Source organism: Chlamydotis macqueenii, chromosome 2, assembly GCF_036417535.1.
Source record: "Chlamydotis macqueenii isolate bChlMac1 chromosome 2, bChlMac1.mat, whole genome shotgun sequence".
Classification (NCBI taxonomy): Eukaryota; Metazoa; Chordata; class Aves; order Otidiformes; family Otididae; genus Chlamydotis; species Chlamydotis macqueenii.
Genome location: NC_141557.1, coordinates 151,658,396 through 151,684,180, shown reverse-complemented (window position 1 = coordinate 151,684,180; position 25,785 = coordinate 151,658,396). Strand labels below are relative to the sequence as shown.

Below are 25,785 nucleotides of genomic sequence, written 5' to 3'. Positions count from 1 at the left end.
CCATATAATGTTCTCTGTATAGAACCATATAGAATGTTATATATATATATTTTATATATTTTCACAATGTTCTAAATTTATCTGTATGTTTAGATTCCATATGTTTCTATAAATAGGATATAATTTCATTATACATACATATCTAAAACACATTTATAAGCATAAACAAGCATGCCTGCGTAATATTTATATTATTTGTATCAATAAATCGAATATAGGAGTTATATATGGAACTGAAATATGCATATAACATTATTTTTATAGGTATTTGCAGTCTATATTTAATGTTTTAGATATACAACGCAAACATATAAAAGCGTTTTATGTCACTCCGTGTACATACACAACCGCTATTTCTCCGCGCACACGCAAACCACCGCAGCAACCGGCTCCGTCGCTGCTCACACAAACAGCTCGCCCGCCCCGCCCCCGACCGGCGGCCCCGCCCCCGACCGGCGGCCCCGCCCCCGACCGGCAGTCCCGTCCCCGCCCCTCTCCCCGCCCCGGGCCGTCCGCGGAGGGCGGGGGCGACGCCGATAAACACCGCCACGTGCGGCGGGGCGGGGCCAGCCTCGCGCTTCCGGCAACACGCAGCCCGACCGCCGCATAAATAGCGCGGAACGGCGCGGCGCCCGCAGCCCCGCTGCCGCGGTACGCACAGCACCGTGCCGCGCCGCTCCGCCCGCGCCGCTCCAGGTACCGGTTCCGCAGCCGCCGCCTCTCCTGCTCTCAGTCCCGGTCGCGGTCCCGCGCCGCCATGCCGTTCCTGGGGCAGGACTGGCGCTCCCCCGGGCAGAGCTGGGTGAAGACGGCCGACGGCTGGACGCGCTTCCTCGACGAGAAGAGCGGCGGCTACGTCGGCGACATCAGCAGGTACCGGCGGCGGCGCGTCCCAGGCCCCTCCCCCGGCGGCGTCGCCAGGGGGCGCCGCGGTGCGGTCGCGCGCCGCCTGAGGGGCCGGTGTCGAAGGGGTCCGGGGGGTGGGGGGGTGCGCGGCGTTAAGAGGGACGGCGGCTGCTCGCCCGGTCCCTGGAGGGGCCGCCGGGCTCCGTGGGCCAGTGTCGGCGGTGGGGGGAGGGGAGGGCGGCTGTGTGGGCCTACCGATAACCCCGGGTCCTGGCGTCGCTGAGGGGGCCGGGCCTGCCGGCGGAGCGACTCGGTGGCGTTCCCCTGGTCCTTCCGGAGTCCCGGGGGCGGCTGTCCCTCCATAAGCGGCTGGGTTGTCCCTCTGGCCGCAGGATGGGGTGGAAAAAGCGAGAAAAAGGTGGAAAACAGTTGCTGCCCCGCAGCCTGGGCGATGTGCCCTCGGGGAGCAGCGCTGAGCATCTCCTGGGGGGCCTGGAGATGTTCCCCTCTCCTTCTCCTCCCAAAACAACCCTTCCTCGGGCTTCCCGGCTCTCGGGCTGGAGAAGGATGATGTGTCCTTTTGGCCATAAACCTTCCCCAGGCCATGAGTAATGCACCTGATGTGCAGCTTTGACTAATCTGTCTCCAAAACAACAACAAAACCCCCAAAATGAGCTGCACCGTGCGGGCAGGAAGCCTTCGCAGCAGTGTGGGTGTCACGGTCTCTGGCCAGATCGCTCCTGTCAAAACCAAACTTTTCTTGCTGAGTTGCATCTTGTTTTCAGCTGCGTGCAGTCAGGTTTGGGTTTGCGGTGCCTGGGCTGAGGGATGGATCAGGAATGTCCATGACAAAGGGACTTGGAGTGAAGAGGGATTTGCTGGGATTTACAAGGAGGTTTATGTAGCAGGTCTCTATCTCTTGCCCTCTTTTATGCAAGCTGTAAATAAAAATGAAGTTTAGAATCCAAGGCATCTGCTTTGTAAATAGATAGAAAAATGTCTGGGTGGTGGTAGTATGATTGTGTTGGGAATACGGAGTTTGGTGTGGGTTTATACATCCCTTTTCCCATTAAAAAGCAAGGAGTGACATAGTGGCTCCAGACTGGGGTCCTTGCAGTGCCAGCTCCTGATGCTCAACTGTTCAACCTGTTGAGATGCTTTGGAGAAGCCTGTGGAAACCTGTCAGTACATAAACAAGGGAATAATCTGCCTCCCATACTGGAATTCATCCACTGCTGCTGTTATGAAGGTTTCGGATTACAGAGTCATTCAGTAGGAAGTCAGCAGCCAAGGGTGCGCTGTTGACATGCGAGATTTAAAGCAGGTCTGTCTTGTGCTCTTGGGCTTGGATTCTGCCATGGCGTGGGGCATGTTAACCTGGCCCAGTATTGATTCTGTGCAGCCCTGATAAAATAGGAGCTCAAACATCTCAAAACCACTTCTTCACTGCCGTACTCCGTTCTTGGGTTTTTGTCCCCTCAGCAGAAAGCCACATGGATGGAGGAAGTACGCAGCTGAGATGTTCTGCTCACAAGTTTAGGTTCTCTTGACCCAGCTCCAGCTGGCTGAAGTGTCTGGTTCCCCAAGCTGTTGCTGCCCATCCACCTGCATTGCTGCTGCTCCCCCCCAGCAGTGTCACAGCGGAGCCTGCAGCAGCGTTGCCTCCCCTGTGACAGCTGTGCCCCCTTCAAGGCCTGTGGTGAAGCAGCTGTCCTGAAGCTGGGGGAGGTTTCTTCCGCCGCTGGAGTCATGTGCCAGTGCCAAACCAGAATGCCCATCTGGACCCTGCTAGAAGTGGTCTGGGCTCCTGATGGGGCTGAAACTCTGACTTGGTCGCTTGACTTCTGCGCATGCTGGTGGTGTGGCAGTGCTGTCAGACAGCAAACCCCCCTCTCCTGGCTGTGGGCCTGGGCTGCTGATCCTGTTTATCAGCAGGGGGGGAAACAAGAAGCCTTGTCCTGCAGGTTTTGTTCCTTTGCAGGAGCATGTGCTGAATACCTGTTGGAGGTATGAATCGGTATGTTGGGTTTTTTTTAGGCCAAACAGTGTAAACATGAGGTCTGCAGAGGAAGCAGCCTGGCTGTGCGAGGGTCCTCGTGGCTGTCGTGGAGGAAGCTTGCCCAGCGCTGCAAGCAGCAGCACATTTTGGTGCCTGTCAGAGCTCTGGGGATGTCCCTGGCTGAGAGGTGCAGTGGGGTGCCTGGGACCCTTCTTTGAAATTAGACCTGCAGACAGCCATTCTCCCATCCTTTGCAAGCTGCTGGAGCAGCGGAGGTGGCTCTCAGTTTCATTCTCCCGGATGGATTGCCTGTTTTCTCCCAAGCACCTGTGAGGCATCCCCACAGCTCCAGGCAAGTGTGCTGCATGAAGGGGGGCTGCTGGTGGGTGCTGCCTTCTCCCACCACCCCCTAGGGATCTGTGCCACAGTGCTGTGGCTGCCCAGGGGCTTCTCAGTTTCACATGACTGCTTGGATCTGTGGATTTGCAGGTCTGTGGAATGTGGAGATGTTGATGCATGGCCTCTTTATAGATAGTCTTTCATTGCCCTCAGAGAAAATAAGGGGTTATAGCTCTCTTCACTAATAATATAGTTACAGCAGAGCTCCAGCAAAAGCAGAAGATGGGCACTCCTGGACAAGAGAGCCTAGCTGTTAATTTGTACAGCCACTGCTATGTGGGGCTTGGAAAACCACCAGCCAAGTCTGAACATCAGCTGAGCTTTTCCTGTAAGCTTGAAAGAATGTTTTGTAGGGACTCTTTTGTTAATAAATATTTTGAGTGCATATATATATGTCCTCAGACATGTCTAAATGTGTCTTTCTGTAGAAGTCTGGCTTAGAGGATTCTACCACCTACAGCAGGAGGATATGGTGTTACTTAAAGATAGAAACAGGTTAAAGTGAGGAGAAGAATACTGCTCAGCGGTGTCCCAGCACTAACTGTGCAATCTGTATTACCTGCTCCTCTCTGTTATCTTAGCACAGAAATGAGGCACCAGAAGCTCATTTGGAAATACCATTGCTGGATATGAACACTGCATGCGGACATCTTGAGAGCAGCCTGCAAGGAGGCAGCTTTGGAGCTCACAGTGAAAACCTGTGTATTTTCTCTCCTTGCAGGAAATATAGTGTTCAGCAGACTGCAGAAATAAACAGAATCCTTGCTTTGTGTCATTCACAGCTTTTGTAAAAAGGATGATCACAACAAAGAGAATCTCTTCAACAGTTTGAACTATGATGTTGCTGCCAAGAAGAGAAAAAAAGACCTGCTGAATAACAAAGCCAAGATTCAATGTAAGAGGTCTATTTGGGCTTTTTTTTTTAAATAAAAGTTACTGCAGGAGAATGGAAAATGCTTCATAGCTACGGTTTCTGCACAGTGCATGAGGAGTCTTCCAGAGTATCTTGAAGGGCTTTGCGCCCATGTTTGACCTAAGCAGAAAACTTGGATACAGTTTAATGTGAAGATTTATGCCCCTGTTAGTAATCCCTGCTCTGAGGAGCTGTACTTGTTGTGTTCAAATCTTTGTCGTTTGTGTTTGTCAGAAGGAGGGTAATTTTTTCCTATGGTACATTCAAATGAACCAGTTCCAGTTTTTTTCCCCCTGTAGACTTCCTTCTGCACAACAGGCTAAATTTATTCTTCCTTCCATATGCATGTTGAGTACTAATCTACATCACTGGAGGCTACAAGCCTGAATGTGAGCTTTGATCCTATCTCTGTGCACAGATTGCATGAAAAATGAAATAAGATTTCAGCTTGTGCGAAACAATGTAAGGTTTGAAATCTTTCTGTACGCACAGCGAGCAGCCGGGGTCTCAGATGGCATGCTGTGGGAGCCTGCTGGGACAGCAAGGTCTGCCATGGTCTGATTGCAAGATAGGTACTGGGGTTATATGTGAAGGCTACAACGTAAACATACACAGAGGAAATGAGTTACAATTCCCACACTACTATTAGCTCATTGTGCATCCCCCAGGATTTTGGAAACTGATGCCAAAATTGGGCCCCTCTGCATTTGCTTCTCTGCACGAACAAATGTTACCATGACAGCTTTTGGCTGGATTCTACTGTGACCTACTATTTAAAAGGGCCTGATGCAGGGTCTGCGTGCCTGTAACTGAGACTGGGTTTGCCCTTGGGCTTGCAGTACCAGGCAGAACTACATTGCTGCATCTGTAGGTGGAAAAAGACTGCAGGAGCACAATATTTCCTTTAAAGAAAGCAGTCTAGCAAGATGGGGAGAAGTAGGGTTTTTTATACTCACACTAGCTGTTGAATTGCCACTGTGTGGTGGAAGGAGGGTCAAAAGCCCATGTGAGAATGGGTTGGGAGAAGGATGGGGCAGCATAACTGCTGTTACAGTAAGAACTCTCCTGCAAATCGAGTTAGCAGCATGTGATGGGAAGCTATTTTGGGGAGTGGATGGGACAACTCCCATTTCTGAGGGAAGGGAGGGGCAATTAGAAATGGGAAAATTTTGGTCCCAAATAGATTTTTCTTTTTTAGCAAGTTAGCTGAAAGCACAAGCATGTTCCTCTGAGCCTGACCTCACTGCTAAAAGCTCTCCCCCACATGCCTGGTGTCTCATGACATTTTTGCTCAACTTCAAATTTGACATTCAATCTCAAGCCTTGTAACCAAGGTAATGAATAGTTAATAAAATCAATAACAACAAAACCTGGCTGTCAGCCACACTTACTGTCTGGGACCAAAGAAGAGGAGATGCTATGGTGTATCTGTGGCTGGCACATTAAACATTTAGAGTCTTGAGCTGTGTCACTGAAACAGAAGCCCTTTCTGAGTCTCAGGGCCGCAGTATCAAATGAAGCCGTATGGAAACAAAGCGGCTCAGCAAGTTGCTAGTTTTGGTTTCAAGTGCAGTGATGTAAACCTAAAATAACTTCATTTGCACTAAAAGGGCAGTAAGTGTTGTAAGCAGAACAGAGATCCAGCTCTCTGCAAAGTGAAAGATTAACTGAGCAAAATGTGTCTTTGTCCAAACAGATTTCCACCAGGAGAAGTGGATCTATGTTCACAAGGGGAGCACAAAAGAGGTGAGTGCCTCCAGAGGTTATTTGATCCCTTTTCTACTGTTTTTTCCAAGTGGTGGAAGATCCTGTGCTGAAATAAATCAGCAGAAGCTCTTGAGATAAGTGGAAGATCTGGCTTGTGGTTGGAATTTCAGTAATGATTTTAAGCCCCAATCAGGGAACCAGGGCTTGCTGTACAAGACTCTCACATGTGTTTAAAATATGATTTGTTTGCTTCCCTCAGTTAAAAAAAAAAAACAAACCAACAACAACAAAAAAAAAAACAGCAGCCATTTGCAGACCAAGCCATAATACTGTTCTTGGCTTTCACCCAGTACAATCCTAACATGGAAAATCAGTGGAATTCATCACAACAGCTCGCTTGCGCTCATGGAGAGAAGCGGCTGTATGAGACCACTCTGAACTCTCGCTATATATTGAACTGCGGGAATGTGTGGCTCATTCTCACCCGTAAATGCATGGGTCACGAGCAGAGCTAGGGTCACTCTTGGGAAACTACCATAATCTACACTGGGCCATACCCACTCTTGACGTCAGTAAGTGTGGTTCTGCGGGAGACAGGCCTGCCTCTTCCAGCTGTGAGCTGGTCCCATGGTTTGTACCCTTTAGCTTGCTAAATTGAGTTGCCCTGGGTCACGTCTTCCCGATGCTGTCTGAACTCATGTCTGCAAAAACATGACCCAGACTGTTTTTTTTCTTCTTAGCGTCATGGTTACTGCACCTTGGGAGAAGCCTTCAACCGACTTGACTTTTCCAGTGCTATCCTGGACTCCAGGCGATTCAACTATGTTGTGAGGGTGAGTGAAAGGCCAGGGTTTATTTTGCTGTGATGGTGGTGGAGGCTCTTAACTGAGCTTCAGTTGGGTGATGGGAAGCACTGGCAAACAGGAGAGGTCCAAGCATGCAAGTGGGAGTGTTGGGTTTTGCTGCATGAAGTAATTGATGGAAGTTGTGTGGATGGATCTCCAAAATCTCCTCTTTGATCTGTTAAAATGGAGAAGGGGGAGCTGGTGATAATGTAGAAGATGGGCTGTCCTTAGCCTAGAATTCCAACTCCTTTTTAGTTGTGAAATTCACTTCTGAAACCCAGAAAACTTAGCTTCTAATTCCTGAGTTCTCAGTTTGACTTCTAAATGTGATTCCCATAGCCCCAAAAGGAGTATGGGCTCTCTGCAGAGGCCACAGAGCAGTGGCACAGGAGGCTTCAGCTCCATGAGGGTTGTGGAGGTTTATCTCCTTTGAAGTGATACAGGAGAGACTGGGGAGCTGAGCGTTTTGGGAATGAGAGGATGGGCTGACCCTCTTGGAGGCACTGATCTTAACTTCTCTGTTAAGGATCATGGTTGCTCTTAATCCTGTGTGACTGGCAGCAGTTTCAGTGGGAGAAGCCTTTGGTTAGTTCTGACACCATTAGTTAGTAGGAAGGGAGTCATCAGCCCCAGGTTGCAGATGCTCTGGCTTTGCATAACAGATCAAGGCTTCTCTTTTGGCTCTCGGTGGCCAAGGCAGGTGGTAGTGGTTGGGGGAGCTACTGTCCCAAGGGCTGCAGATGCTTGTATGTTTATGCACATGTGATCTGCAAATTGATCTCAAATTTCAGAATGCTTATCAAGGGTTGGAATTCAATAAGCTTAAAAAAAATTCTGTTATTAACTTGAGGCTGTTTATAAACAGCTCCTTTTCACATCTCATCAGCAGCTGATCACTGGTGAGGCACCAGCTGTTCTGGTTTTAGGTTCTGGAGCAAGCAGCATTGGTATTGCTTTACCTTTGAGTCAAATGTCATGAAAAGTGTCTAAGGAAGAAGTGATCTGAGCAAGTTCACCTTGGTTTGTTCACCTGTTGTCTAGGTGACAAGGAGCCTGTGAAAACCTCTGTCACCCTGGGAAGGGTACAGGCTGTGCAGGCACTAACAGTCACTCGGATGTGCCACTGCAGGGATGGTGGCAGGGAGTGGGGATCCTGGAAGACACAAAGCAGGATACAACCCCATGGAAACTCAGGCTGTCCTAGCTCTGCTGATCCTGGGACAACTTCTGCTTGTGCAGACAAGGTGATCACCAGCACTGAGAGTAGTCAGTGTTTTCTGATACCAGACATACATACACACAACTGTGTCATCTTCAGGGGAATTATTGTGGAAGGAGCAATTAATAACCCTTTAGTCAAATAGAAAGAAGGAAAATAAAATAAAACTTTGGTGCTCCAGAGATCCTTTTGTGAGACTTTGTCTTATGACAATGAAGAACTCAAGACCTCTGCCTAAGCATAGCCTCAGGTTATGCTGTGGCACATGGTGGGCTTCTGCTGCTCAGCCCAATGTGATGAGTGTCTCACATGGGACTGCAATGACTGAGCAGAAGTCCCATTAAACTTTTTGAAGACCAAACTCAAATTTCAGTGAAGTTGGTGTGGTCTGGTGGGGAGGCTCAGGCTGACCTCCTTCCCCCTTTTTCCCTTGAGGACTTCATAAAAGCATCCCAAATGTGCTGTGTATCCAAAATAGCAGTGTTCTGTATGGAGGTTGGCATGTGTCCTTCTTTTGACAAATTACCTCTCTTCTGAGCTTTTAGGAGTAGTTTTTCCCCCAGTAGTTTTAAGGATACAGCACTACTGAGAAGTATGAAGCTTTCTAATTGAGGCTGACTTGTGGTTTGGCAGATTAAAGAAGATATTAAACCTGGTACCATGGATCAAATATAAAACTGACTTCTTAGAATGAAAGACTTGTATCGGCCAAGTCTCCGGTGGATAGTAGCTCATAAAATGCCTTATGTGCCAGATTTACTTATGACAAGCTCTGCCGAGATGTGGATCTTGTTTATGATCCTTTGCAAATCACAGGCCTCCTAGAGCACACAGATGAGCAAGCTGTCACATGGAAAATGCCTTGAACATTGGCAGGCAAAACATTTTTCCCTTCCCTCCCTCTCCTTGTTCTCTCTAGTTCCACCGGTTGCTCGGGGTATCTGATTAATGTCACACTACTTAGTTCATCAAGCAGATGCTTTCCAAGGAGGGAAGTTTAGAGTTGGAGGCTGAGTGAGAATATGAGGATGGCTGTAGGGGAAGAAGGGAGAGAAACAGCTGCAGGCTTGGGATTCTGCTCCTACACCCAAACTTGCCCTATAGAGAAATAAGCTACATCACTGCTGATAGCAAAATGGGCTTTCAGGCTGAACATCAACTCTTGCCTTTCTCAAAGCATTTATTTCTGAATTTCTCTGAGCTTACATGCTACAGTGTTTTCAGTGCTGGTTTTTTTGTGGTACAGAAGTGTCTCGTCCTTAAGATATACCCAGATTAAGTTCTTGGAGTTTCTAATGGTGCACTGATAAAATGGGCACCTCCTTCCAGTGAGGTGGAGGTGGGAGCTGCAAGAAGCTTGGCAGGTATTTTTCATGGGCAAATATCATCAGCTGTAGCCAGTGAGTTCATGTAACTGAAGTGGAAGAAATTTTCCTCCAACATCAATCTTGTCTTGACAGTCTGCTGATACAGTGCTGGAAGTGCTAAGTATAGGTGTTGGTGCTGCGACATGGTCCTTGCTGATCTTTTAAACTATAGCATCTGCTTGCATGTTACAGGACAATGTTCCCTTTTTAGAGCTAGTAAGGTAGTGTGTGATTGACCCAGAGGACCCAAATGGTTCTTGGTCTTGGAGCAGTCCTGTTTTCTCTGGTCTTACAGATTTAATTAAAAGACTGGAAGCGTTCTGTAAGCATAAGTAATATTAGCAGAGACAAAAGTGCCTGCAGCCCAGAAGTTACTGGTTCTCCTTTGGGAACACTCTGTTCAGATGACAGTGAGGTTTTGCAGGCTGCTTCCTTCAGAAAGATTTGTCATATGATGGTTGTGCAGTAAAGTCTCGAGGGAAGGTGCTGTTTCTGATCATAAAAGCTTAGGTCAGGTTAAGCTGCATGGGCACAGCTCCTCTGCAATAACGTGATCTAGATAGTGTGCAGCTTGCTAAAGTAGTCTCTTAAATTTGTTTCTCTAAGTTTTTATAGCAGTTAGCTCTGGGAGTCCTGGATTTATGCTGTGTTGAAAGAATATCAGCTCAGTGCTGTGTCATGGAGATCTGTCAGCACCTGCACTGTAAATCATTATGACTCGCCTTGCTCTTGCTCTACCTCCCAGCCGAAAGCCAGTGTGACATTTCAGCCACAAAGCGAAGGGCTGAAAGAGCAAGAGGAGACTTGGAGGAGGAATTTTTAACTGCAATACGCTTCTCTAAGTAGTCCAGGTACAAGGAGCCACATCCCCAACCAGGAAGAGCTCATGGATCCCCGCAGGGTGCAGTCCAGCTGCCCTATAGCTGGTTTGGGGTATTCAAAAGGGGGATTTACACTTCAGTAGTTTGAGACTTGTGATCTTCATCATTACAAAGTGTTTCCCTTTTTTGTGGCAAGGTTATGCCCTCCTGCTTGGCGCAGCAGGCCTGCTGAGGATTTTTTGGCTCCATGTGCTGTGAGCATCTAGCTGTGGGTTATTTGGGATATGGGTTGCCCGTGCACCCCGGTGTTGAACAGGGACAGTGGCAGAAGTGCTGTCTGGCTGTAGCACGGTAGTCATGGATGCAAAGCAGCATGTTTTCATGGCCCTGAAACAGGGGCCCTTGTTCCCTGCCACATGGCACTGTTTTGTCTGCTTGTTTTTAACTTGTGCTTGTGGGAGGAGGACCGGCTCTGCTCCCGGAGCTAAGTCGCTCATTGCATCAACTGCTTTAGACCAACTGCTACTGAGGTTTGAGCAGGAGCCCCATCTCACTGACAGGGACATGGGCAGGTTATTGCCCTTCTGTGGAAGATGCTGCCTCCTGCCAGCTTTGCAGAGGCTCTGGAATAACACACTGCATCTCTTTGCCTTTTCTCTGAGGGCAGGCCCCTCAGAACAAACGAAATAGGGACAAGGTGGTGGGGGAAGGATTTTCTGGGATTTTCTTCAGGATTTTTCTGAAGCTACCAGGTCATCTTTTTCAACTTCTAAGGAGCTGAAAGAGTGAATTAGGATCTAACGCCCTGTTTTCTGGAGGTGTTGCAGACTTCCCAGTTCCAGTTAAAATTGACTGGAATGCAATCACTTAGTGTTGTTGAAAAGCAGGCGTTTTAAAATTTTTCTTAACCTTCCCTGTGCATGATCTCCTACCATCTGTCCCTTTCAATTGAGCGTGGGCTGGACTTAGTGCAACCGCATCGTAACACATGCTTGCAGCTCTCCAGCCTTTTTACCCTACTCAGCATTAATCTGAATTCATCAGTCTGCTTTTAGTCTGTATTACGCAAGTGACAACATTGATTTTTTTTGTTTTGTTTTATATAATGCTGTATACCCCAATTTGACAGTCCATTAACTGAGACCCTAATCTGCTGGGTCTGTGCCAACACTGGGAGACCCTCAGCGCACTGGAGCATGTGGGGTTGTGGATGAACTGTATTGCTTACCTGGTTTTTGTGTATTATATAAGCACAGAAGAATAAAAAAATCTCTTTTGATTTAGAGGGCTAGCCAGTCACTTCAGCCAGCAGTCCCTGGGGAGCACAGTAGTCCTAGAAGTATTCACAACATAGTTTTCATATGGAATTTCATCCTGTGTTTATTGCTGCAGGGGAAGGGAGGTGACACATGATATCTGAGCTGGTTCACTGAACGTAAATTGAACTTTGATAAAGACAAAGCAAATTTGAATCTGTTCCTTTGGCTAAATTAATTTTGTGCTAAATTAATTTTGTGCCAATTTAGTGTTCTTCAAGGAACTGAGACTTAGATCATTGTTGCTGTTAAGCATGGCCCTGGCATCTAGCTCTTATGATACTGCATTACGTGATGCTTATCACTGGGTGCATTTTGGCATTTTCAGTAACGGGCACAACATTTGCTGACACCCAGCCTGCAGGAAGCTGTCTCTGTGCCAGTTCCAGAACGGTGCAATCTGGAGACAGCAGTTGTTCATGCACAGAAGAGCTGATCTGCGTGCATGTGTGGCTAATGTACAGATGGAGTCTGGCAAGTTGATCGCTATGATCAAAGGCCTGAAGGCTAAATAGTTTACTGTAAGCAGAGTGTTACATACTGCTTTGGGACACTGATTACTTTTTTCTTCTTCCTCCAGTATTTCATGATGTTAACAAAAGATCTTTTTTAAGTTTCCAAACATCTTGCAAACTGCCGTGTTTTTAAGAGTATCTAGTCCTTGTGGTCTCAGTTTAGCTGATCTAGCAAGGAGATCCGCTGATGCCTTGCACCAAATACTACCCAGCTCCTGTATCTCTTGTTTCCCCCAGATGACCCAAGAAAACAGGCAGCCTGCCCTTCACAGGACTTAGCACAGGTCTTCTTTCATCTTGTTTTCTTTCGGTTATGGAAGGTGCAAGATATTAATAGAATGTAAACTCAAAGCCATCTGATGATGGTGTTGGCCTGGAAATCAAACGGAAGAAGAGATCGGTCACTCTAGGTGACTTCACTGCTCCTAACTGGCAGTCACATGCCAGCACCCGAGACGAGCATGAGGAGACGAATGACTGCAGTAATACCTCTCCCTGAGCTCCCTGCTTCACGGCAAGCTGCCAGTGACTTTTTGGATACGTTCCTGTCATTCTTATAGCAGGGCAAACAGTTCAGCTCATGACTTATCAAGTCTTGTCAAAAGGCATCTTATTTACTTGACACAAGTAGTTGTACCTTCTCTGGACTCTCAGCGGTGCCAGCAACGGGATACCGTAGCTGCAGATGATAAAGGATTAATAAGCTGGTCATGTGGTAATGTGTTGATTGATTTGTAGCATAAAAGATTTTTCCTCTCCTTTCTAAATTAAAACAGAAGGCTATGTACATCCAGAACAAATGGACTGACACGTGGACAGTCTGTGTATTTATATAATGCTGGGGGAAGGGAGGAAGACTTGGAAGATCACAGGCCACATGTTCTGCAGAGCATGATCCACAGGAAACTTCCACAGCTGTTCTTGTGGTGGTAGAGAGCTGGGGAGGAGAGGGCATCTTCCCTGTGGGAAATGCTTCCTTTAGCTACGGCAGCCCAAATCCAGCATTCAGCCTGTCTGCGAGTCAGGAGATCAGTGATGGGAAGCAAATCCTAATTGAAAGTAAAAGTGAGATTTCCACGAGGGGGAGGGTAACAAGTAGACAGGACAAACAGGGAAAGGTGGTTTGGTGTCACAGCTGTAAGAGCTGAACAGAGAAGAGGAAGCCTTTGGGGAAGAGGCGTTTGGGGGGGGGGGGGGGTGTTTTTAATATAGTGCTTAACCTTTCTGTTGTGGTGACAGCACTTTGACAAAAAACATGCAACCCAGGAGTTTGACGTAAATTGTGGAGTCTGATTCTCATTAATGCCCCATCAATAATATCACCATCCAAACCGGCATTCGCTTGCGTTCCCTTATGACACTGCTTGTTTATGCCCCAGTGAAGGACTGTGATGTTGGCTGTTCGTCGTTCCCTCTGTGTGAATAGAGGCTGTCAGTCTGAGCACTGCTCTGTGGTTTCTCTGCATCTCTGAACAATGAAATCAAGTTGATGGTTTTGGTTTGGTTTTTGTTGTTGTTTTGTTTTTTTTTTCCCCCTGAAGATTATTAGAATGGCTTTTTCTCCACCCCTTTTGATGTGGGGTTAATTATTTGGCCTCTGTTCTCCTCCCCCTTTGCATTAGTTTGTTCTGTTGTCCTGTCTCCCTTTTATTTTCAAGCAGCAAACAAGTCTCTGGACTGTTTTGCTGTGTCATGTGACCAGGAGTCAAGATTAGAAAGGTATCTCTGCGCTCTAAGGCTTGCAACTTCTATTTTTATCCACAGCTGTTGGAGCTGATAGCAAAGTCTCAGCTGACGTCACTGAGTGGCATTGCCCAGAAAAACTACATGAACATTTTGGAAAAAGTAGTGCAGAAAGGTAAGAAACGGAAACAGTGCGGGGGAGAAGGAGGAGGAGTCTGATTTAATCTGGTGTACTCAGTGTGAACCACATCCTCGAGAACAGTCAGGCAATGCGAGATGGGTGAAAAGGGGCACACACCACTGCTTATTTCTGTAGCACAGTTCCACTTTCCTTTCCCTTGGCAAAGGACTATAGGGAGGGAGTGGGAAGAAATGTCTGTATTGTGGTAGGTATCTGATTCCTTCTTTGCCAACTTTCCATGCTGCCACCCCTTCTGCATCCTACTGAGTCCTATTTCTGACTGCAGAAGAGATGGCTGCTCCTGCCCCCAGCCTGGCACATCTGCAGTCTCTGCTGCCTTGTTGCCAGAGTGCTGTACCATCAAGTGCTCCCAGTCCTCCAGAGGAAAGGCAAGCTTGAGGACTGCCCTCACCTGCTGAGGGGGCTGAAGTGTGGTTGAGATGTGCCACTTTTTTCCTTGATGCTTTAGCTCTGTCTGAAGCCTGGGAATTGAGAGAGCCCTGTTAGTGTGTGTATACATAATGGGAAAGGGGATCCTGAGCTGCCTGACTGCACATCAGCTGGGGTAGATGGGGAAGAGGTGCACGCGGATAACATCTTGCATATATCGGAGGGGAGTGCTGGCTGGTTGCAAGTGGCTGGCAATGGGAAGTGCTGCAGAAAGGGCAGATATCTCATCTGCTTATCCTAGGAGGATCTTTTTCCATCTGCTGTCTAACCTGCTGTGCCTGGCTAATGTTTAAGTGCTTTCCTCTGAAAAGTGCAGGTTGGCTCTCCTGGCCTGTGAGATTGTAGCAAGTAACTTGACTTGCCTGAGAAACATGTAGATTCAAGAAAAGGATTTGGGCAGTTCTCATTTTTAACCTTTTCTGTTCCTCCAAAGTCCTTGAAGACCAGCAGAACATCAGACTAATACGGGAATTGCTGCAGACCCTCTACACATCCCTCTGCACATTGGTTCAACGGGTTGGCAAGTCTGTCCTGGTTGGAAACATCAACATGTGGGTGCACAGGATGGAGAGTATTCTCCACTGGCAGCAGCAACTGAACAACATTCAGATCACCAGGGTAAGCACAAATCCTGAAAGCTAAAAATAATGTGACTCCTTCATGAAACCTCGTGTAGGTATCATTTGGATGACTGCATCCCACTGTACTCGCAGTGCAAGCACAGAGTGCTGGGGAAGGACCTGGAGTTGCCAAAATAACTGGATGCATTCCTAGCATTACTTATGTCCCTTAATTCAAACTCAATGTACACAACCCAGGGTCATGCTCACTGTTACTGGTCACAGACTGTGGTTTGACTCCTTCATGGCCATGAAGTGCTGTGCGAACGGAGCTGGGCTGGAAATGATCACCCAGTCTTCAGAGATTAGGCCTCAGTATGAAAAGTCAGCTCTGTCTTTCTCAAACTGAGAAATTGCCTTCAAAACTTGTTTATCAGATAGTTGAGGTTCTTAGGTTTGTTTAATCTGTAAATTAAATGCAAATTTCCAAATAGCTGCATAACTTCGTGCTTCCTGGCTGAAAATATCAATGATTTTTTCAGTAGTCTGGAGCTGCCTGTTCCAGCTGGACGAGTTCTGCTTTCACAACATCTGTTTTCTCAACAGCCTCTGTAGGGATGGGAAAGATGCATTAGTTGATAAAGTCCTAACCTGGCTTTGCATGGGAATCAAATCTGAACTTACTCCAATTCACAGAATCACAGAAGGATTGAGGTTGGAAGGGACCTCTGGAGGTCATCTGGTCCAACCCCCCTGCTCAAGAAGGGACACCTACTAGTTGCCCAAGACCATGTCAAGACTCTCTTTTTTCCACCTTGTATGGATGCTTACTCCACAGAAATGCTAAAGCTTGCCCCCAGTGCTGATCTGTGTTGATGTGCCCCTTGTAGGACTCTTCTGCAGTGAACTGGACTGTGAGATTCCACCCTGGGCAGACCATAGCATGGCCTAAGAGTATAAAAAGCACTTTTCCCTAGTGGGTCAAACACAGAGGCATTTGCAAAGGATTAAGCAAAGGACCTGTTTTCATCATTTTACATGGCTGTGTTCTCTGGGAACATGAGGAAACAATTTCCAGTCCTTCAGTTAGAGTAACGCAGGCAGCTGAACACAGGAGAAGATGAACTCTGGGAGGCCCCAGGGAGTTTGAAGAGCTGCAAAAGCAGCAGTGCCTTATCTGATGGTGGTCTCCGCCCCACCTCTGCTGTCCCTCCCAGTGTGCAACTCCTTTCATCTCGCAGGAGGCACTGGCCTGACTGTGGGACACAGCAGGTCTGCGAGCTGGGGAGCTGCTGTGTGCCTGGGCACTGCCAAGGTCAGCTCCACCTGAGCATCTGCTGACCTGAGCACACCACAGTCAGAACCTACCTCCTGCTGCTCAGCTCCATAGTACACTGTGGGTTTTTCCCTCTACTTTAGGGTTTCATAAAACACAGACAAGCATTTCAAAGAACTGTCTGTCCAGACAAAAGTGCATCAAAATACTGCTTGTGAACAGAACTGCCTTTTATGCTTACTTGTGTGTAAGTTTACAGATGCTTTTCTAAAATAAATAAAATGGATGTTGAGCTTGCAAAAAAAAAAAATTCACACCACTGAAGCTGACTTCAAGTCAAGCTAGAACAAAACCAGCTGAGTTTAGAGGAAGGAAGAACAAGCTCAGCTCTCTGCAGACAGTTGCTTACAATGCACTGAGTGCTTCTGGTGTTTCTGGAGGGGGCGGAATAATGTCTTGCAACAGCCAAGACCTAAACCTTTCAAAAAAAAAAAAAACAAAACCCAAAACAAAACACAAACCACTTGCAAAATACTGTGTGTGCTAGAGCTGCTTTAGAAAAACACTCCATCCAGAAAGTGACAGCATACTGATGTGCTCTGATCTAATCTATGTTCTTTCTCCAAAAAAAGTAATGTTTGAAAAGTCCTGGAAAGGAGTACTGAGGGAAAAGAAGTAGCAGATAAGTCTTTGGCCCTGACTCATAAAACCTGTAAGGATTTGCTTGAGTCATACTGATTTCTTCAGAAATAAGACATAAGCATGAGCTTTGGGGTTTTTTTGACCCAAGAGCCCGTGAGCTTAGTCCTGCCTCTTGTGGCCTAGCAAAGCCTCTATGTAGAGAGAGTGCAGGAGAATGCAAAAGTCAGGCTGGCAAGGAGATTAATGGGAGGTGATCCAAGGCTCCAGTGCATTCTTCCTACCCCAAAATATGACCTCAGTTTGCACTGATGGGCAGGGTCACTGAGTCTGGACTTGCAGATTGTATGGAGGAAGCATCTACGTGTAACCAGGCAGTGCGCTTACAGCTTAACTCTCAGCGTGCGGCATTAAAGCTGTCATGGCGAGAAATGTCCTCCGGAGATGGCAGAGACAGCTCACATCTTCTGGAGGGGTTGTTTCAGGCCTGTCTTGCTGGTGGAGATGGCCAAAAATGATGCACTGGTTGAAAAGCTGTGGTCGCTGCAATTACCGGGCAGTGCTGCATGGTCCGGGCAGGCTGGTCACTGGGGCACTGAAGGGAAGGTGGGAGCTGTTTATAGACGAACGTACTTGTGCCCATGGAGTTTCACATATGGTGGCATGACCGGAGATGGGACCATGTGATTAAAAGCAGTCTCACACAGCGTTCCCCCACTGATGGCAGTCCGCGTGCTTCTTGTTTGAAATGGTTAATAGCTCTGCCAATTGGGAGACGGGTGCTGTGACTCTGTGACTTAAAATAGCAGGATCTCTGTGCAGGGTAAATGAGAAACTTGGCATATCTCTCTAACATTGTTTCTTTGTTGGGGCCCAATCCTAAAAGCTGCTGTTTGTCTTAATAAGGCTGGGGCTAGTTTTGGAGCAGCCGGAGCCCAGGTTGTGGTCCTTGTTGGTGCCTTGCTCCTATGTGTGTTTTGGATTTCCCCCGAGTGCAGGACCCACTGATTCATTATGGTCAATTTGTCCTGGAGCTGTGCTGCCATGCAGACTTGTAAAACAGTGCTGGACCCCCGTGAAGACCAGGCAAAGGTGGCTTTTAGCTCTTTCAGCCAGGATGTGCTTTGGTGTGGCTCAACAGCCTGGAAAACCATGGCTGCAGCTGATGGGAAAAGGGCAGGTTCTTCAAGACCTCACAGAAGAAAAGTTAGCCTTGCCAGCAGTGACCTGGGAAGCCACGCAGGGAAAATCCTTCTGCAGGTCCTCATCAGCCACTGCTGTGGTTACAGCGGGATCCTGTGATGACCTGAGCTAAAACACATGGCAGAAGAGCATGAGATTCCCAGCAATTTGTATAACAGGAGGCTGAACTTGAGAAGTAATGTCAGCATCCCTCGTGGTGGCAAGACCTGGATGGTTAATAGCTGATACCGTGACATAGCCAATGTCCTGCTGTAGTGATGGTTGTGCTTCTGGGAGCAGAGTCTCACAAGTATGGACATGGGGTGGACAAAAAGAGGAGAAGGAGGCTTGGGCTGTATCTCTGCTTCTAACTACTGTAATACAAATACAAGTTCCCTGCCTTGAGGTTATTTCAAACTCTTCTGTGGCAGAAGGTCAAATGTCTCTATGTAAAACGTTTCCTTATTCAGAAGAGGGAACTGCTGCTTATTCTCTATGTGAAGAGCAATGCTTAAAAAGCAGTAACTCAACTGCAAGCTTGAATTGCTTGGGTTTTCAGCTTCCTGTGAGCTTAGTTTTGTCTGTCTCTTCCAGCCTGCCTTTAAAGGAACCACTTTGACAGACCTGCCGTTGTGTTTACAATTGAACATCATGCAGCGACTGAGTGATGGGAGAGACCTGGTTAGCCTCGGTCAGGTGGCACCTGACCTGCAAGTGCTCAGCGAAGACCGGCTGCTGTGGAAGAAACTCTGCCAGTACCACTTTACAGACAGACAGGTACAGAGAAGGGTACAAACTGCCATTAGTTGCTTGTTGTAAACCACTAGCAAGTGAACACACATGGGTAGGACACTCTTAGTTGACTGTCTCTTGGATCTAAGGGCTGTGCTGCGAGCTGATAATACAGGCTGGCATGAGAATGGCTGTGAAGATGATTTATGTAGAGGTTTTTGTGTGCTACAGCAATGATTCCTGAAATAGGACCCTGAGGAATTAGTCATACGGTAAACTTCTTCAGCCTTAATCCAGGAGGTAGCAACTGCAAGTCATGCAGTTGCTCCTTGCCCCACGTGTGCAGGGAAAACGTGCAGGCAGGCTCCAGCAATCGCCCTGACATCCCAGGGACTGACACCCTTGCAGAGAATCTCTGTGGATGTGGTCCATGAGCGATGAGTCGTACTCTCTTGCCCTTTAGAGCAAGAAATCCCCTCTGAGCTGTTTCATGAGTGACAGGACGGTATGTGGAAAACAGCCCTGCCGCCACCCACATTGTACCTTTTGCAGGCTGGTAATCATCTGGGGTCTTCTAAACTTAAAAACAAACAAGCAAAAATCCCCATCTCTGTTTATTGGTGAATGTCTGGGATGTTTATACCAGACCTCTGCACTTCAGGGACCACGTGCCAGATTTCTCTGCTGACTTGGCTTTATTTGCTCACTCTGGATCTGACTTTGGAAGTGACTCTGGGGAAGTTATTTCTATTAACAAATAAATTCAAATCCAATCTCTGCAGTTAGTGAGCCCTAAAAGAAAGACAGGTGTCTCCCAAGCTAATGTGACAAATCATTGACTCTTAGAGTCAATGAAAAAGCATAATACTTTAATTTCTGAAATTGTTAAAAGCAATTATACTTGCTGTCTTGCCAGCCAGAAACAGTGGCTAAAGTAGTATGAAATAGCTCCCAGGGTTTCAGGCTTTCATGCAGTAATATTCATGAAATGGGGATAGACCCTGATAGTGGTATTGGGTGAGGCTGTTGGCATCAGGAAGCTGGTTATAGCTGGACATTCAGAGCAGGAGGTTTTTTTGTGTTACAAGGGAACTGTTATGGGATCGGCAGGATGACACTTATGTAAGGGAGAGGAGAACAACGTAAGTTGAACAGGGGAAAAAAACCAACATTATTTGACCTGCTACAATTTTGATAATTTTCATCCTTAAGATTCGCAAACGGCTAATCTTATCTGACAAAGGACACCTGGATTGGAAAAAGATGTACTTCAAGCTCATAAGATGTTACCCACGGAAGGAGCAGTATGGTGACACACTGCAGCTGTGCAGGCACTGCCACATCCTCTCCTGGAAGGTAGGAGATGCTGGTAGGACCAACTCAACTGGGGCATGAGCCACAGGGCACTCAGTGCTGCTTCTGATTGCAGCTGGTTTAGGGGGCTGCAGTTGCTTTGCCTGCATAATCTAGTGTTTTCCTACATCTTAATTCTCCCTCAGCTATTAATCCTCCCCTTTCTCTTGTGTGCTTCAGAGATCCCATCTTTATGTTGAACAAAAGTAGCGGCCATCAAGGCCAGAGGAGATGGGCATACTGTAGGGCTGCCTGCAGTAAATAATCTTAGCACTGCCAGCAACTCCTTCTACCCATTACATGGCAGTGGAGGTCCTGGCAACAAGATCTGGAATGAGAGCTGATGGATACAAAACAACTCAGGACAAAAATCTGCTAGCCACTGTGGTGATATCCAAGTCATGTCTCTGGAGTTAAACTCCCTTAGCTGGTGCTAGGCTCTAGCCTCTCTTCCCTCAGAGAAGAGGGGAAAAGAGTGAATTGGATTTTTGCTGGTTTTATTTCCCTTGACTTGCCAGTAGCCTCTGAAATCTGAAGTCCGGTTCTGAGCTGTCTGCTTTGGCGAGAGTAGAAATATTATTCTGGGCTCTGCTCTATTTGCAAGCGGGACGTCTGGCAGAGGGGCAGCATGAAGTTGGCTGATGTTCTGGCGCTCTTTCTGCAGTGTCTCTAAATGGAGTTGTTTTCTCCTTTCCCAGGGTACTGATCACCCTTGCACAGCCAACAACCCGGAGAGTTGCTCCACCTCTCTTTCACCGCAAGACTTTATCAACTTGTTCAGGTTCTGAACTTGGGTCACTGCAGCTTACGCGATTCTTACAGGACACTTTATGCCACTGAGCTTGGACACTCCATTTGTAAATAGTGTAAATATTCATGTTTATTCGAAGCTCCTGAGTCAAGGAACAAGAGGATCTCAGAGACAAAAGGTGAAATTGCTCACTGACGTGCAGCACTTAAGGAATACAGACTTCCGTAGGACTGGTGTATAAATACAGCATGTTGTACAGAATCCCTTTTTTTATGATCAGAGTACAAGATACAGGGCAAAAAACTTCATTTTTTGTTTTCAGAAGTTAAAAATGAATTTGCCCCACAACCATGAGGACTCTTTTGGTTTGTTTCCAATAGAGAGAAAGCAATACGAGGCTAGGACTGTTGAACTGTTTCTCCATCTGGTTTTATTTAGCATACATATTTATAAATATGATGTTTTAAAAATATTTATGAAAAATATCCCTGTGACAAGTTTAATAATACTTTTATGTTTTTAAAAAGGACACATTCTGAAATACTTAGGATAGAACTCTAGCCTACTTGCAAAAGAGAATCGCACCATACCACTTTCTACCTCTAATAGATTGAGTACCTTTCAAATGAAAATCCAGTGTACAATGTGAACTTTTGTATTTTGTACAATGATTTAAAGGGAAATGTTTGTGATAGTAAGCATCTTTTCTTGTATTAATGCTTACCTCTTTACATTAGTTTTCTTGCTCTACTCAGTGCTTGAATGATAGGCACTATATAAATACCTAAGACCTTACTCCATCCTCTTTTAATTTGTTGGTTTTATGAAAGACTAAGCAAAAGGGAAATGAGAAGGCACAAGGATGAAGATTATCTAAAAGGGAGGAAGTTCTAGTACAGAGAAACAAAGAACTGGATTTAATCTCACCATGTAAGTTCATATCAGCTCCACTAGGTTCATTGCACTGGTTGAAATCCCAAGTGAGTTTAGAATCTGGTTCTTCAAGCCCATGTTTTCCTAGTTTTCCAACAACAGATACACTATTCTGTATTCCCACTGCTGTTAAGTGAATTCAATCACCTTGGAGCTGGTGAAATATAGGGAGAACTGGGCTGTTGAACACAGTGAAACAATGTGGTTTTTAGTCACTGGAAGACTGGCAGAATTGTGTTTAATTTTGGACTACTGGAGTTTAGGATTGTGAGCAAGACAGCATGAAGAAATCGGTCAGCATTTTCCTAAAACCGGCAGTTGGGACTGGGGTAAGCAAGGGATTTCCAACATGGCACTTGACATCTTTGGTTATTTCTCTGTGCCAAGGAAATGACAAAGACCCAGCCTAGTCCCTTCCGCTTCCAGTGCTGACCTTCTTTATGGGATCTTCTGACACTAGCCGAGAGCTAAATTTTCAGTCCTGTGGAGTAAGTGGCCAAACTTCTCACTTCCCTGTGGCCGTGATCTGGCTCACCATCTCTTTTGCATACAATGCTTCACTTTTCCCTACTGTGGAGCTAGAAGAATCCAGCTCGTATATAACAATTCGGAAACCTGCAGTGGAAAGTTTTTTGCGGTTTGCCAGTAGATTTCCTGTATAGCACTTTCTCTGTGCATGATGTAAGCAGGGTACCTCGGAAGGGTAAATAGTGGGTTGTGTGTCACTATGTACAAAGAATTGTGAGGAAGAGGAGTACTCAGGACAATTCAGGAAGAACTACTTGAGTTAATTATTGTTAAATATTCTGTTCTTTTTTACATTTTTATAACTGACTTTCAACACTTTTCTGCAGCTGTTTGTATTTTTAAAAATTGACAGTATTTGCATTTTTGCAAACTAAATCACTTTGCATACACTTGCAAGAGACACAAAAAAGGGAAAAAGCTGCCTCTAGATGGAGCAGTGGGGAAGGGGGGAGCAAAATACAGGCAAGAATTGCCCTTCTCCTGCCTTCCAACAGCAAACCCAAACTTTTGCTCTTCCAGAGAGCTCTGTGAGCCTGTGCCACCCCTAGCCATGGCCCAGAGCTTGGCACACTCCAGAGGTGAGGAGGAAACATGTGCAGGATAGCTTTATCTTGGTGTTGATGCCCCATCCATCAGTTTGACTGCACGTGGAAAGCATAAGCCTGCTAATAATATTCATGTCAACTGAAAGTGATTTAAAAGCTGTTACCTTGTAAGAGTGAACTTGTGCTTGTTTGGGAGGATGTTTGTGAGCGAGGGAGGCCAGTTTCTGTTTTCATTCCCGCATCGACGGCAGCAGGTAGACAAGGCTGAAATCTGGCTTGATGAATGAGGACACTAAGGACAGGAACCTGCAAGTGAAGTGAGTGAAGCATTGCCACTGTATTTGGAGATTCTTGTAGCTGCTTTTTCTAGCAGCAAGAGGACCTGGGCCCTCAGCATCTTCTGTTTCCAGCTCTGGCGCAGGGTTGCTTTGTTTCATAGTCTTGCCTCTGCCACCCATAGCGAGCCAACATAGAAAAACCCCAGCATTCAGCTGTGATTTGGGAATATCTCAGCTCTAGCCATTGCCTCTCTCAGCCCTTCACTGGTCTTGAGCAAAGAGTTTGTTCTGTGTCCACTGCCCAGAGAGCATGGACCATGCTGGCAACACACTTAATGTGCAACTGAAGCTCTTATTTATAAAATTGACTTCAGTTAGTGTTTTTTCCAGTTTCTTGATTTGATAATACATACAGACACTTGTGTGTTGCTCATGCAGGGTCCTGGGATATTGCTGTCAGTGTCCAACACAGCAGAAAACCAAGAAACTACTGTATTGGAGAACAAAACAGACTAAACAAAAAGGAACAGAATAAGCCTCTTTCAGTTACTGCCTCGGTCATTACCGTCCTGCTACAGCAACTGTCAGATAAGACCTTGACCTCTGGGAGAGTCATTGTTTCTCAAGTGGCTGGTACAGGGAGATGTTGTGGCGAATCTAATACTCTTGGTTTGTATTTGAAATGAAATGCTGTTGCATCAATACATTAGTCCAACCACTTATAAACAAAGCAACCAGTATTTTAGCGGTGCAAAGGCACCTGCTTGGCTGAGGACGGCTGAGTAACAAAAGCAACCGTGATAACAGGGGCTTCCAGGCAAGACGGTGTGAGGCTGCTCTCACGCAAAAAAAAAAAAAGACCTCTTTATTTTAGGACAATTGTGGCAAAGCTATTATGAAGGGAAAACAGGCTTTTACTTGTATTTTGGAAACAGAATGTTCTTTTCAAATGGCATTTCACCTTTCAGTTAGTTGATGCATTCCCATTAGACATGCATCAGTTCTGATACTAGGAAAGGAGGGGTTTTTCTCTCTTTGGGGTTTTCTCCTGCCAAGCATATCCATATTATCTTCAGGGGATGTGTTAACCAGTGCAACAGTGTGGAACGTGATACTGTGAAGAGGCAAAATAGATCCATGCAGGGGAGGAGGCTTGGAGAGAGATCCCAGAGATGTTTGTCTCAGCTTTCTAGAAGAGGTATTTGGAGTTCGTTACAATGTGATAGCCACTTCAAGAGGCACAATTTCAGCTGTACATACCTTAGGCCATTTATACTAACTATGGTAAGGTAATGTTTGATCGTAAAACGTGTACACCTCCTCTTACATTGTTTGGGTTTCTTTTTTTTTAATTGTGGGAGTTTCTAGATCCTTTTATTTTGTAAAGTGATTAGGAAAACCTGTATTGCTCTGAAGACATTGCTTTGTATGTAAACAGTTAATTGCACCCTGCCACTTTCTGTATGTGGGAACGTCTTTTTTTATTATTTTTCTTTGCCCGCAGGTTTTGAACTGTTTGTGTTCCCATTTGTTTTACTTCAATTACTCTTGTGAAGCTATCACCTTCTAGAACATATGCAGGTACTAAACTAGCTTTTCCTGCCCAGAAAACTCCTTGGCCCTTAGTATCTAAAATTTGATTTACAGCAGGAACATTTCAAATTCTGTTATGTAGCTAATAAATCAGCTGTGCTGTTTCACACTTATCTCCTGCTCGGTACAGCAAACCAGCATTGTCCTCTCGGGTTGTTCTTACAAACCCCTTACGCAGCTTCCCCCGTAGATCAGCACCTTGCCAAAAAGACATAGCTTTAAATTAAAATGCCACTCTTCCTAGCTGGCCTGTTTGCAAAAACATAGCCCCTGTGGAGCTGGTGGCTGATGAGGTTGATAAAGACTCCCTGTTACAGGGTTTGGGACACTGGTGTTCTACTTGTACTGGTGTTCTCAGCTCATTGCTTACAATGCTGCTTGTTAAAGGCTCTGAAGATGTGGCCAGCCACCCACACAGCTGTCAGCGTGTGGCTGCCAAGCTGTGTGAATGTCTTGACCGGTGCCTGATTTCTACCCTGTGTCTTTCTCCAGTGATTTTGTTGGTAGAAAATGGGCTTTGCATCTGGCCCTAGGGAGAACAAATCCATCTTGTCCTTGACACATGCAGTCTCCAGTATGTTAGTACCTTGATCCCCCATGGGATTCCCCCTCCATTGACCAAGCATTGCCTCTTTCCCACCGGGGAGGGCAACTGAGGATGGAACTTACATGTCTTTAGCCATCATGCGCTGCACAGAATGCTAACAGGTCAGCTACCAAGAGAACATTTTAATTTGAAATAGCAAATATGCTCATCTTTAGGAACTAATCTACAGTAGTTATAAGTACCTACTTATATATGGAAGAGAGCGTGTGTTCTGTTTTGTTTTTCCTTAAAGTTGTAACTAGAGATGATATGAAGGGAAAGGCATCCCTTGTATAATAAGACTTCTGTTTAATATTATTGTGTGGTTAAAATCCTTCCATTATTAATTTGCACACTTTTTTCTTCTTCCCTTGCATGTTCAACTCCAATTTTTACAGCTGTTCTGTGCAGACAGTAATGTATTTTTGTAAAACATTTTTGACACTGAATTGCAATAAATGTTCAAACAATGTGAACCACAGAGTTGGTTGTCTCATTGCTTCCAAGTTGGTGACCTTAACAGCCTTGAGCTTCTGGTGGCTGTAAGCAGAGACTCTTCTGCAGGAAT

The 25,785-nt window shown here is 46.2% G+C and overlaps 1 protein-coding gene across 3 annotated transcripts; it reads left to right on the top strand.

The window, feature by feature from the left end:
• The first annotated feature begins 564 nt into the window (after window positions 1-564).
• FBXO32 (F-box protein 32) lies at window positions 565-25,693 on the top strand. 3 transcript variants are annotated; one of them, XR_015257741.1, is made up of 10 exons: window positions 565-873; window positions 4,027-4,139; window positions 5,854-5,903; window positions 6,605-6,697; window positions 13,712-13,805; window positions 14,695-14,879; window positions 18,513-18,695; window positions 19,863-20,006; window positions 20,702-20,932; window positions 23,477-25,693. XR_015257741.1 is itself a non-coding variant. In XM_086741230.1 (9 exons), the coding sequence occupies exons 1-9, from the start codon at window positions 758-760 to the stop codon at window positions 20,789-20,791; spliced, it is 1,068 nt and encodes a 355-aa protein (XP_086597356.1). In that variant the 5' UTR covers window positions 565-757; the 3' UTR covers window positions 20,792-25,693. The 3 variants fall into 3 exon arrangements, 1 of the variants encoding a protein (XP_086597356.1); XR_015257740.1 differs by having other exon boundaries at window positions 20,702-21,684; XM_086741230.1 differs by having other exon boundaries at window positions 20,702-25,693.
• Window positions 25,694-25,785: the final 92 nt, after the last annotated feature.